The sequence below is a fragment of the Meriones unguiculatus genome, chromosome 1, assembly GCF_030254825.1.
Source record: "Meriones unguiculatus strain TT.TT164.6M chromosome 1, Bangor_MerUng_6.1, whole genome shotgun sequence".
Lineage (NCBI taxonomy): Eukaryota > Metazoa > Chordata > Mammalia > Rodentia > Muridae > Meriones > Meriones unguiculatus.
In genome coordinates, this window is record NC_083349.1 from 7325511 (window position 1) to 7339702 (window position 14192).

The window sequence follows — 14192 nt, forward strand, 5'->3', positions numbered from 1 at the left end:
TGCCAAATGACAAGTAATGAGTACATAGGAACCAATGAGGAAAATGCTTGTAGCTAACAGAGCAGGTAAGACTTGACTATGGTGTCTTACCCCAGTAACCCCACGTTTGGGAGGCTGAGGCAGGAGAATGACCATGGGCTACATAGTGCACTAGAGGTCAGCCTGGGATACAGAGCAAGACTGTCTCAAAAAGAACATTAAATAACAGCGGGTAAGCAGGTAAGCTTGGCTGAGGCAAATGTCTGATGGTTTTGAAAGCTGCAAACAGGAACTTACACACAGAGGAGATAATTGCACTGCTTTGGAAAAAAGTAAAACAGAAAAAAGTGTCTCATGCAAATCTAGTGATTGCATTCAGATTGCTGTAGCTCAGAGGTCAATAAACATTTTTTTCATAAAGAATCAGTAATAAAGTTTAGAGGCTTAAGAGTTTAGATCCTGAAGCCTCTCAAGCTGCTCAAGTCTGCCATCGTATATGAGAGCAGCCATAGGCACCACATTCACATGGCAAACGGCGGTCTGTAAATACTGATGGACAACTGTAAATGGGACCCAGCTTTATACCGTGTCCTAGCCGGCCTTACTATTTACTACATGGGAGAAAGTGTGTCACGCTCACTTGTCGGCCCCCTGTGGACAAGGCATCACATGCTGTCCTGTGGGTGGCCCTCACTGAGCCCATGTGTTCTCTGTGTGATAGAACCTTTGCAGCGTCTGTCTCCTCCTCCAGCCGAGAGCTGAAGGCAGACTCTTTGCTCCATCAGGGTTTGCTCTAGCTTTGCAGATGGGAATTTTGATAACACTCCCAGTAGTCACTTTAAGAATTCTTTTCTGAGTGTTTCTGTGCTGCTTGTTTTAAGCACTTAGGATCTTGAAAATGACTGTGAAGTGTTTTTCCCTCTCTGCATTTTAGTATCTATCTTAACAATTGTCTTGTCATTACACTTGGATATAAAGTTTTAGTTAGACCAAATTTCACTTGCTTCAGAATATACAGTAATGTAGGCTAAAAAGGTATGAATGTCATTTTTTATTACATTATGTAATAAAATGAGGTCTTAGGAAAACCCTCATTTTCAAATAAAATTTTCAAATGAAAAAAAAAATACAAAACTAAAATTTGTTTGCTTTCTAGGGGTATTGAATGGACAAGCTTGACCAGTTTCCTCTCCTTTGCTGCTTCAACCCCAAACAACATGGGGCTAGTAAGAAATGAACTTCAGCTGGTTGATCTCCCAACAGGTCTGTGTGTCACCTTCTAAAAGATTCGAGTGCTGTGTCATGCTGTTGGAAGACACTGTTTACATAAAATTTTCTCAGAGCGTTTTCTTTCACTGTGGTGTGTGTTCTTATATCCTGTTAATTAGGGCTTTCTCTGGTTCTGGAATAATTGCCCTAGGAAAGCCACAGCGTTGCTTTCATGTGCACAAGAATGTATATAGGTACAGGTTAATGTAGCACACAGTAAGTAGAAACCATTAGCCTGAACCCACAACTCCTGCAGCATTTGCAGAGGAGGACGACTTGTGGGAGTCAGTTCCTTAACCATGTTGACTCCTCAGATTGAACAAATGGAAAGTTCCTTTCCCACTGAGCCATTTCACTGGCCCTCTAAAAGATCAATTCTTAAGCTTTCTCTGTAGTTGCATTTGTAGGTCCGCTGCTGAGAGTTTGGATCATTGTAGGAAGCCTCTAGAAATTTTATAGGTTAGCAATGATTTTTAAATGCTTAAATTTAAAATTGTTTCTAGCTGAAGGTTGTGAATTAGAGAAACTTGAATAGTTTGCAATAGAAAACATGTGGGATGCAGCTGCATTTACACAGTGTTGCCAGTGTGGGGAAGCCCTGAGTTCTAGCTCTAGCACCACACAGACCAGGAGTGAGCCCAGCACTCAGGAGGAGGAAGACACTCAGCTACATAATGAGTTCAAGGCCAGCCTAAGACACATGAGCCCTGTCCATAGGAGAGGGTTTCTTAATCTGGGAGAGGGCTCAGCAGGTAACCCAAATGAGGGTTTTTCTGAATATTTGTGCACACTCACAAACTCAAACACACAATACATAACTAAATGTAATAAATAAAGCATTCCCGTAAAGTAACTTGCTCAGAATTATTACATCATGGAACTCAGTGCATTTCAGGAAGAACTTAAAACTGTAATAGCACATGAGCTTTAAAGACAGTGATTTCAAATAAGTGAGTTTTTTCCAAAATAATGCAGTAGCTGGGCATGGTGGCCAAATCTCATTGAGTTCCAGGCCAGCCAGAGCTACGTGGTGAGACCCTGTCTCAAAAAACCCAAACAAACAAGGAAACCACAGTAAAATCAGTATTTCCAAATGATTTCAAATAATAATGATGTGTAGGTGTGAACTCCTCACACTTTGTACATAGGATAAGAAATCTTAAATATTTATTTCAAGAGGTTATTTTCTCCCAACTAATCAGTATTTGAAAACATGGGTGTGTCTTTTATGACTTTTATGACTTTTAAAAATGCACAGTGAATCACTACCAGGCCACAGATACCCAAAGTTTCTAGTTAAATTACAGAATTTAAGAAACTATATAACATTAAAATGCCTTTTTTATGTAATTGATATTTTGTTTGTTTTTCTGAATATTGTTGGTATTAAAGAGTCAGCCATTGCCCATATTCCAATTGTTGCTACACTATCAGGAGGTGACCTACCTGAAGACTTAACGTCCCGGGGTCCTTCTTTTTCTAGAAATACTGGCTCAGACTTTCTCTAAAGCAGTGCCATATCCTAGAGCTTGAGCAATACTATTATTAGTCATTCATGTTTTTTAAAATCCCCATCTGTTTTCTTCAGCAGGATTGTTGTTTAATTTAGAATTTTTTGTTGTAGGTTTCTCTTGTCTGTAATAATCAGCAGTTGCTGGTTTCCTGGAGAGAGAGCTGTGCACACTCAGGTTGTAGCTGGATGCTCTAGAGCAGTGCTTCTCAATCTTCCTAACACTGCGACCCTTTAATACAGTTCCTCATGTTGTGGTGACCCCAACCATAAGTTATTTTCATTGCTACTTCATAACTGTGATTTTGCTACTGTTATGAATTGTAATGTAAATACTGTGTTTTCCGGTGCTCATAGGGGACCCCTTTGAAAGGGTCATTTGACATCCCCTCCTCCCAAGGTGTTTGTTGTGACCCACAGGTTGAGAGCACTGCCCTAGAGGTTCTAGAAAGGCCCATTTTTGGAGCCTGGGTTGCACTTGCCGCCAGCAGGAGCAGGAGTGTGTCGGTGTGTCGGTGTGTTCAGTTGTTTTTAACTATTATGTTCTCTCTTTTATTCAATGTAAGTAAAAAATATTACAAGAAGATGGTAAAATTATTAATATTTCTTCAGATGAAAGGTAGAATTTGTGTTTATTTTTGAAAACTGTTATCGTTTTTGCACTTAACTAATACAGCATATAATTATAACTCCCAAATTTCCCTCAGAAAGACATGTTGATAGGAATGTGCTCAGGTATTTCATTTAATACTTTGTACATTGGATAAGAAATGTTAAATATTTATTTCAAGAGGTTATTTTCTCCCAACTAATCAGTATTTGAAAACATGGGTGTGTCTTCTATGACTTTAAATGCACAGTGAATCACTACCAGGCCACAGATACCCTTAGAGTTCTATCTCAAAGTTTCTAGTTAAATTACAGAATTTAAGAAACTATATAACATTAAAATGCCTTTTTTATGTAATTGATATTTTTTTTTGAATTGAATGTAAGTGATATTTTTCGTATTTTAAGACCCTTTTAAATGTACCTGTTAGAATGGGCTTTGAAGCAAAAGACTGAATGAGCAGGAGGCGGAGAACATGGCTGGCCGGAGCAGGTGCTAGGGCTTCTTGTTCTCTATGGTGCATGCTGCTCACCTTCTCGTTTTTCAATTGAAGGAAGGAACACTGCTTTTCGTGGTGATAGGGGCAACGATGAATCACCCATTGAAATGATCAAAGTGTCTCACTTGAAGTAAGTGCCAACCTACACTATCTACAGTATAATCTCACTGGTATCACAGAGCTGTGTTTTACTTTTAAGAAAGTAAGGATATGCTAAATATTCCTAGAATTTGTTAGTAATAGCAAATAGTTCTGTGTAGCCATATAAAAAAAACATATTTGACCACAGATGTGGAAGATAGCATTGAGATACTGTGTTCTTTTTGATTCCCTCCTCACCTCCCTTTTCTTGTTTTCAGTAACCGTACTTTACCTGTATTTTTTTCTTGGAACAAAAAATTCAAAAGACTTTTGGGAATAAAATGAACCTAAATGGAACACAAAGAAAATGAGATCTTTCTCAATAACCCCATGCTCAAAAGGACACAAGAATACAAGACACAGTCTTTATTAGGAAAATACATTTTATCAATTCATAAAACTGGCTGTGCTAGCTAGTCTTAGACCACCTTGACACAAGCTAGAGCTGTCTAAAAGGAGGGAACCTCAATTGAGAAAATGGTTCCAGAAGATCCAGCTAAAGGGCATTTTCTTAATTAGTGATTGTGGTAGGGCCCAGCCCATTGTGGGTGTTGCCATCACCAGGCTGGTGGCCCTGGGTTCTATAAGAAAGCAGGCTGAGCAAGCCATGGGGAGAAAGACAGTAAGCAGCAGTCCTCCATGGCTCTGCATCAGCTCCGGCCTCCAGGTTCCTGCCCTGTTTGAGTCCCTGTCCTGACTTTTTTCAGTGATGAACAGTGATATGGAAGCGTCAGCCAAATAACCCTTTTCCTGTCCAACTTGCTTTTGGTCAGGGTATCTCATAACAGCAGTAGCAACCCTAACTGAAATACCTGGCTTTATTATTCTTGTGACATGTTAAAGTCACCCCAAAGTCATTGCGTTTTAGAGAACAGGAGTGATAGGAATATATTTTTGTATTTCTATATAAATTTTAGAATTAGTTCGCCAGGTTTACCCAGAACACCTTCAAGGATGTTTGATCTATATATCAGGGTGGGGATGAACAGACATTGTAACAAATTTTGAAATTCATGAATGTGGCGTATACCACCCTTATTTAGACTTCTTTGTCCGGAAATACAATATACTTTTTAATATATTACATGCAATATTATATGCTTTTCAATATATAAGTCTTTACATGTCATTAAATATTTTGTATCTTCTGTATGCTGTTATAAATTAATTTTTATCTCAGTTTTTAATATTTATTATATACTGTGAAATGCAGTGAAGTTTTTGATGGTAACCTTGAACTTTGTGGCCATGCTGAGTTATTCTAGTAATATTTTTGTTGCTCTGTTAGAAGTCTCTATCTAGATAGTCTTGTCTGCTCATAAAGACACTTTTGATCTTTCTTATCCCCAGGCCTTTGTTATAGAGTAGGGCTGCTAGTCATTGCTAGTCTCGCAAGAGGCGAGAGCATAGAATAGAATTGCCTTGGAGCCGGATCTTAAACCCTGTCCTTTAACAGAAGCATTTCTTGCAACACAACACCATTTTAACATGGCTTGTACCTTTGATGTGCTATATTTCCATTTTAGTTCATGTCATAGTGTATTAACATTCTTACAGCATATTTATGTATTTGGGTTTTTTTTCCCCCAGATACACCGTTCTGTTATTTTCTAGTTCTGTTGTAGTCAAAGAGCACATTTTATGTTATTTCAGACTTTTGAGATTTAGTGTGATTAGTCACATGGCTCAGTGTCTGATCTGTCTTAATGAATGTCCCTTGTGACTTGAAAAGCTGTTGTTATTACAATAGTCTGTGAGTTTGGTTCTGCTTGGTTACTTGAGTCTGCTGTGTTCTTGCTAGTTTTATGTGTACTACTGAGAGGCGAATGCTGGGTCCCCTACATTACTTACGGGGTTATTTAGCGTTCTCCTGAAGCACTCAAGTTCTCTTGGTGGCTATTCTGTGCTCTAATCAAAAGATAAGTGTTGTTCTGATTAATTATTTTTATCATTAGGAAGGATCCTTTCTCTTGGGTTTTCTATATTTGGAAATAAGTCAGGATAGTCTAATACTTGAATGACCAGTCCAGTTTGTTTTGATTGGTATTTATATTTGTTTAGCCTTATGGATAAACCCTACCACGTCTGCATGTTCTGAGTGGTTTTCTTCTAGACAGTTCATGCTAGGAGTTCATTCCTCTGCTCGTTTGTTTAAGGAGTACTGAGACCCTCCAGCAACTCAACTCAGCCCTCCTGTCTTCATCTCCATTGGAGACGCTTTGAAAATGCCCCTCATTGCTAATTTCTCCTTCCCCAGTTATTTTACCATTTCAGTGCAGTTGGCAGTTTCTTGTATTGTACTGCACTTCTGGTCATTTTCACTAAAACTGCATTCAAGTCTGTGTCTCAGTTATGTTCCCATTATATGGACCAGTCAGTGTTAATCTTGTCCTTAGCCCACTGAACTTTATCTGTGCTTTGCACTGACAATCTCAGTGACTCATATTTAATGTGATTTTGAAGATAACTTGCTGTGAGGGTCTAAATGTTTAATTGCTTACGCATGGGACTTGCCACCTGAGTCACCCCACACACATTCTGCTTATTAACTAATCCGTGGTGGTTTTTGTTGTTGTAAAAAGAGATCTTTTTTTAAATTAAATTTTCATTTTTTTAATATTAGTTACAGTTTATTTACTGTGTCCCAGCTGTAACCCCCTTCCTCATTTCCTCCCAATCCCACCCTCCCTCCCTCATCTCCTCCCATACCCCCCAATCCCCCCAAATCCACTGATAGGGGAGGTTATCATCTGACCTTAGTCTATCAGGTCTTTTCAGGACTGGCTGCAATGTCCTCCTCTGTGGCCTAGCAAAGCTGCTCCTCAGGGGGTGGGGGTGTCAAAGAGCCAGCCATTGAGTTTATGTCAGAGACAGTCCCAGTTCCCCTTAATAGGGAACCCACTTGGATACTGAGCTGCCATGGGCTCCATCCGAGCAGGGGTTCTAGGTTATATCCATGCATGGTCCTTGGTTGGAGAAACAGTCTCCGAAAAGATCCCTGTGGCCAGATATATTTGGTCCTTGTGGAGCTCCTGTCCTCTCCATGTCATACTAACTTCTTCTTTCATATGATTCCCTGCACTCTGCCCAAGGTTTGATTATGAGTCTAGGCATATATCCAAAAGATGCTCAAATACACAGCAAGGACATTTGCTCAACCATGTTCGTAGCAGCTTTATTCGTAACTGCCAGAACCTGGAAACAACCCAGATGTCCCTCAGTGGAGGAATGGATACAGAAATTGTGGTACTTTTACACAATGTAATACTACTCAGCAATTAAAAACAAGGAAATAATGAAATTTGTAGGCAAATGGTGGGATCTAGAAAAGATCATCCTGAGAGAGGTATCCCAGAAGCAGAAAGACATACACAGTATATACTCACTTATAAGCGGATGGACTTATAAGATAGGATAAACATACTAAAATCTGTATATCTAAAGAAGATAAACAAGAAAGAGGACCTGGGGTAAGATGATCAATCTTCACTTAGAAAGGCAAATGAGATGGACATTGGAAGTAGGAGAAAACAAGTAACAGGACAGGTGTCTACCACAGAGGGCCTCTTAAAGACTCTACCTAGCATTGTATCAACAGAGATCTTTTTGATAGATTTTTTTGTTATTGTTATTGTTATTTATTTTAGGCAGTATTTGGCAGTTGTTTTCAAAGATAAACCCCTGGAATTGTGGGATATTAGAACTTGCACCCTTCTTAGAGAAATGTCAAAAAGCTTCCCTGCTATAACTGCATTGGTAAGTTTGCTATAACTACATTGGTAAGTCATTGAGTACCGATCTGTGTTGTAGCTACTTTTCTGTGGCTTGAATTAATATCATTTCTGCCATGTATTTTCTTGTTAAAATGTATTAATGTCTGGATAACTTGAGGAACATAATAAATACATGTATAAAAGAAGATGACTGTCATTCTTTAAATAAAAAGATATAAAGTTGGCTATGATATCTGCTATTATTACTTCTTTTAAAGCCATAGAAATAAAACCTATTTAAATAAAACCTAGTGTCCTATTTACATAAGAAGAGGAAATGGAGCCATTTCTGATCAACAGAGTTTGGAATAGACCCATGGGTTTTGGGGGGCCAAATACACAATATACTCATATGCAAGTCAAAAAGAATAGTTAGACTGAGTGATGGATGTAGAAGAAAACTCTCTCACCTTTGACTTTTTAGGTTGTCATGTTAAGCACCGCCTACTCTCCCTTTTCTCTACTCTTGGGCCTCTCACTAGAGTCCTTTGACCCTCAAGACAAACACTATTCTACTTTAATGAAGGAAAATAAAAAAGAATAAGAAACAGAATGGTTTGTAACACAGCACTATTCGTGTAAATTAGGATCTCATGCGTGTGAGAATTAGCTATGGGAGCACACCCTGAAATGTCAGCACTGGAGAGGCAGAAATAGGAGGGCAGCACATTTCACACAACCTAAGCTGGACAGCAGAAGAAAAGAAGACTACTGCCTTAGGAATAGTCACGTGCACAGTAACCACGTGTTAAGAACTTTTATATGACAGGGCTGGAGACGTAGCTCAGCAGCTAAGAGTACTAACTGCTTTTTCAGAGGCGTGCTTGGTGTTCAATTTTTAGCACCCACGTGGTGGTTCACAACTATTCATCATTAATGCATGTTGTGCACGGTCATGTATACAGCAAAACACACACATAAATTATACATAAAAAAGGAACTTTTACATGAGATGATAGTGGATTAAGCTCATTAGAAAAGGTGAAGGTGTAAGAGTAGTCATGTAAATGAGCAGCTTTGTGAGCACCTGTGCCTGAGAATGGGCCTGGTAGAAAGCTTGATTCGCTAACCCTGTATGGGTGGGAATGTAGAGGACTGTAGAGGAATTGAAGGAAGCATGAAAAACTACTTCTAGAAGGTTGCCATTAAACAGTGTCCTTACCTGGAAACCAGTTGTGTGCTGATAGTAATGGCTGTGCCCAGCTGCTCTAAGCAGACTGTGATAGAAGGAGCCTGGCATGTCTGTATGTCTGCTGTGCAGGAATGGTCACCATCTCACAACCTGAAGAGCCTGAGAAAGAAGCAGCTTGCCACACGGGAGGCCATGGCCCGCCAGACTGTCGTCTCGGACACAGAGTTGGGTGCTGTGGAGTCATCTGTGATCAGGTACAGTGTTCTGCCCCCTGTCGGTAGACCTTTGTACAGCCCATGTCCTGGCAGAGAACCTGACGGATGCCACGCAGGGCATCTCTGGTAGCGTGTTAGACTGCACTTCTGAGCATGTGTTCAGGGCTGAGCTTTGTTGTCCTTGCGCTCAGTGTTGTCGGTAATATGCAGTGCTACTGACCTGTCAGCAGCCATGAGCGTGATCAAGCCAGCACCTTTATCCCATAAATGTTGAAATGCAACTGAACAGTGATCCGGATAGAAATGGCCACCTTCCCAGAAAATGGACTGGGAATCCCTGGATTATTATACTAACCTGTAGAGGTTTTTAAATGGCCTTGGACTTCCTGTAAATGCATCTATATGGTGGGTATTAATGGGTGTTATTCTAGGGAAAAAAAATCTTTTTTTCTATCTTAAAGTTTATTACAGGAGGCAGAAAGTAAGTCTGAACTCAGTCAGAACATCTCTGCTCGGGAGCATTTTGTGTTTACTGACAACGATGGCCAAGTTTATCATCTCACTGTTGAAGGAAACTCTGTGAAAGACAGTGCCCGGATTCCACCAGACGTGAGTGTTGGCCTTGAGTACATCTCTATGGAGTGTGGGCAGGGATCGTTATCCTATGAAGACATAGTTAAGGAAACATCCCAGAAAAGCCGCATAAAACAAATGTTACTATTTGAGGAGAAGTCATCGCTGATTGAAGTTGGTCCATTCCCTGCAGAGTACCATAGCCACTGTGATCTCAGGTCACACGTACTGTTCCATCTTCCCACAGTGTCGGTCCAAAGGGATTAGCTCTGTTCGCTTATGGAACTGAGGGCAGGAAGGGACTTTCCAAGGTTCATGGCTGAATTGTGACAGAACCATGTTTGGAACTAAGCGTCAGCAGCCATCTGTTTCTATTCATGGTTTTCCATGAAATACTTGGTTAGTTTGGGATAATTGTAATCAGGCTGTAAGTGTAGTGGTATTAATATTTACTCATTTGTGGGTATCTTTTTTTGGCCTTTGGAATCAATTATAGTTAATAATTAGCATCAGCATACATCTTACAGATTGCTTTTAATAGATGAATTAATAAACTGTTAACCATTACAGATTACAATTAAATGGAGGCATAAAGGGGATTTCAAACAATGTGTATTTAATTAAAACTTCTTTCTAAAAATAGATGGCCTATAGAAAGCTGATTCCCATATTTAAAGTGTCTCAGTAAATGACTAGCTGCAGTCATTTAAAGGTAAATGGGGCAGAAAGACAGTCTCTCCTCTTGTGATAAACACTGTGGCTATAGCTATGGAAAGAAAGGGCTTATTTCCTCCTACACCTCTCAGGTGTAGGTACACACTCTACCACTGAAGGGAGTCAGGGCGGAGCTGAAGCAGATGCCATGAGGAATGCCGCTTATTGGCTTATTCACTATGACTTGCCTTCCCTGGTTTCTTACACAACCCAAGACTGCCTGCCCAGGGATGGCACTGCCCACAGTGAGTTGGGACACACATCAATCATCAATAAGACAATCCCCCCCGGGCCAATCTGCTGGAGGCATGTTCTCAGTTGAGGTTCCCTCTTCACAGATGACCCTCAACTATGTCAAGTTCACATAAAGCCTAGCTATCATGGGTACCCTTTCCTAGATGGCACCATCACATGGCTTTTGGGGGGTGGGCGAGAGCCAAGTGTTTCTTCAAATACTTGTGTCACCTCTAATCTTGGTGACTGACTTCTCCTCAAGTGAGTGAGTAAGATAGCCAGATCATATGGCCTGCTTTCAGAAGTTAGACTCTCTCACTTTTGCAGTCCTTGGCTCAGGCCTACTCACTGTGGGACGTGACTGTTGTGGCCCTTGAGTAGTTGGAGTCTTTAGAGGCCAGCTACTAGGTTTCCTGTATCGACAAAGAATTGAAGAAATTTCCCTAAAACCTTTATTCTAAAGCCAAAGTTAACATCAGAATCTTTTCATATTTTAGCATACAATAAGTCATATCTGAGACTTGGTAATATCTACTTGTAAGTACATCTGATGTTGTCTCACATAAGATTTTGAAAGGATGGATTTGTAATATGAATGTAGGAAGTTGATGTTTGGTGTTTATAATAAGAAAGTAACAAATGTATGCAAAGAAAAGCCATTGTAGCTAATGCTACTAAAAGTTGGAAGACCCCATTGTGTAACCTTAGCCTCCACATAACTCCTCTTTTAGAACTTCAGGAAAGATGCTCTTACAGAGTCACCTACAAATAGTTTGGTCCCTTCACTTTCCAGTAGCTTCACACTGAGGCTAGAATGTAAAGGGGCTAAAAACTCAAAACACTAGGCCTTCCAACTAAAGCAAAAGAAATGCTTTGAACAGACATGAGGTTTTGTTTTCTAATTTATTGCGTTATTATTTACAGCATCCATGTGGCTGTCACAAGACAACTTGTTAGCAGTCAATCCTTTCTTTCCAACAAAAGGATTCCAAGTCTCAGGGTTGTCAGGCTTGGTGACTTTACCATCCAAGCAGTGGCCAGCTCAGGACATGGCTGTTCATTGAAATGCCTTTTCAAGGTAGTCATGCCACACAGCTCAGAATGCTTTGCCTCTGTTTTGTGGGGTCTTGAAGTCAGAGTTTTAACAACTGTCTTTATTCTGCTGAATTCTTTTTTTTTCAAATGAATACAAGTCTTTGAAGGAATGACTGTATTAATAAGCTTGAAGCCTTTGTAGGATTAGTATACGTGATACCTATATACTATATGAAAATTGATTTTGGTTTATTATTTCTGAAGCTGAAATTTTTTCAGTGGCTACAGTGTAATATGTAGAAAAAGGGTTTTGTTAGTTTTGATCCAGTATTTTCCTTATTGTTCTTTCAAATGTAAAGTTCTAAACATTGATTTTGAGTTGAAATTTTTCACTCTGGATTTTGGCCTCCAAACTATGAAGTACATAAAATGGCAATAAGAAAAAGAACGCTCTGGGTATTTTAAACAGTGTTTATGTGTGATCCCAGTGGCTGCCTTCTATCTTGGAAACAGAAAGAATGAGACAATGAATGTCTGCAGTTTGTGCTTCCTGCCTGGCACGTGGGCAGCACAGCAGCAGGCGGCAGCGAGCACCCTACAGAGGGTGTTTAGAGCCACAGGGGAGCACAGCAGGCTTTCCAGAAGCACCTCAGCATCTCCACGTGGTCACACTTCCCTCAGCACTTCAGGAGAAGGTCTGCTTGTCTGCACAATTGAATTAACACAGCAACACTAATTTGTAGGCTAACTTAACCTATAATTCTCTCATTTTTAAATGTGAAAAGGAAAGATTTAAAATGTGAAAGTATTCAAGACAGAGTAAACTTAAAGGCAAACTCTTCTTAAACATTCCATTCAAATTTCAGAGAAATGGAAATAAGATCTGAGAGCGTTGCTTCATATAACACAGAATCTCATGTACTTAATGTAAGTTTTTTGTTATTAAGTTTATTTTAATGTTGATTTTTAATTGTTTTCCTTTAGTTTCTGTGATATATAATAGTTAGGAAGGCAGCTGGTCATTTTGTTGAGCATTGGCACGTTCCTGACCTTTCTGTAGTGTAGAGACCCTCTGAATATTTTTATTGTTTTGTAATTGCAAAGCAAGGTTTCTTTTAGTGAGTGAAGAAGCAGTAAATAGTAACATTATTTAATACTAACAGGAACTGTGTTTACAGTGTAGCAGACGTTGCTTTCAGGGCTTTAGCTGATTTACTACCTGACTCTACCAACAATAGTCCCAAGGCACAAAAAGTTAAATAAGCACACCCCAGTCCCATGCCTTGTTAAGATGTAAAGCTGGAACTCAAGCCCAGTAGGGCAGTCTGATGACAGAGCACAAGTGCTCCTGCCCTCTGACCTGCCTTGTGACTCTGGGTTGCAGATTCTCCTACTATGCTCACCTCTTACAATACTGTATCAACAAAGTACTGAATCTTCTTTTTCAGAAGACACAGTTAGTTATGAGGGTGATTGAGTTTCCCTTGGAATAAATTCATTAACCTTTGTAAAGAGATAATTTAGAGTTAGCTCTCTGGAATGAAGTTTATTTTTTTCATCCTGAAATTTTCTTTTTCCTAAAGTATTTCTTCCAAAAATATACATCTCTGTAGATGCAGTTTAGATAACTGAATATCTATCAGGTTGAAGTGTCCTGTTTCAGCACAGTTGATATGCAGTGGCTTTTTCAGTGTTCAGAGTTTTAGGATTTGATGGCATTCAGACTAAAGTAAGTGCTTTATAAGTAATGTCTTTCTTATTTCATTTGATCATTACAAGGAAATATTTCTGTTCTAGTGGTCACTCAGTAGAGAAGTTCATGTGTGGTTTCATTGCTCTTGCTTCTAGGGTAGCATGGGCAGTATTACTTGCATCGCTTGGAAAGGGGATACATTAGTACTTGGAGATATGGATGGAAATCTAAACTTCTGGGATTTGAAAGGCCGAGTATCCAGGTAGGAGCCAAGAGAAGTGTTTGTTCAGATAGAAACTTAGAGTTGTAAATAGGACCAATAAACTAGAGCTTTGAGTCCCTTGGTACCTAAACTTTGGAGGAAGATTGGTCATGACTCAGGCTCTGGTCAGTCACAGTAGATCCTGATCTGCAGACAACTATGCAGAAACCCTGGGATCTTGCTCCAGCAGGTATTAATGGTAGACCTATCTGTCACATGTGGCTCCTAAGAATGTAAAGTGATTCTCCCATTCTCACACCTGATCAGAAATAGTGGACATACTGAGAGTATTTCATTTCATGTTAGTGATTTTATTTCTTTGTCCTCAGAGGAATACCTACACACAGAAGTTGGGTGAGAAAGATTCGTTTTGCACCCGGCAAAGGAAATCAGAAGTTAATAGCAATGTATAATGATGGCGCTGAAGTGTGGGATACTAAAGAGGTAGGCCCAGCCCTGTGGCCTGGCAGTAAACAGAAACCAAAGGAAGCTTTCAGCCATGGGAACTGATTCTGTTTGCCACTTTTTCTGAAAATGGAATAATAAGTATGTC

General features: G+C 39.7%; 1 protein-coding gene across 1 annotated transcript in view; it reads left to right on the forward strand.

The window, feature by feature from the left end:
• The window catches only part of Wdr11 (WD repeat domain 11), a 46379-nt gene that overhangs the window by 19846 nt on the left and 12341 nt on the right, over nucleotides 1-14192 (forward strand). Inside the window, exons 12-18 of the mRNA XM_021649358.2 lie at nucleotides 1136-1242; nucleotides 3922-3997; nucleotides 7656-7764; nucleotides 9043-9167; nucleotides 9590-9737; nucleotides 13533-13639; nucleotides 13969-14083. Of these exons, the coding sequence (XP_021505033.1) occupies nucleotides 1136-1242; nucleotides 3922-3997; nucleotides 7656-7764; nucleotides 9043-9167; nucleotides 9590-9737; nucleotides 13533-13639; nucleotides 13969-14083 (787 nt within the window). The remainder of the gene's footprint in view (nucleotides 1-1135; nucleotides 1243-3921; nucleotides 3998-7655; nucleotides 7765-9042; nucleotides 9168-9589; nucleotides 9738-13532; nucleotides 13640-13968; nucleotides 14084-14192) is intronic.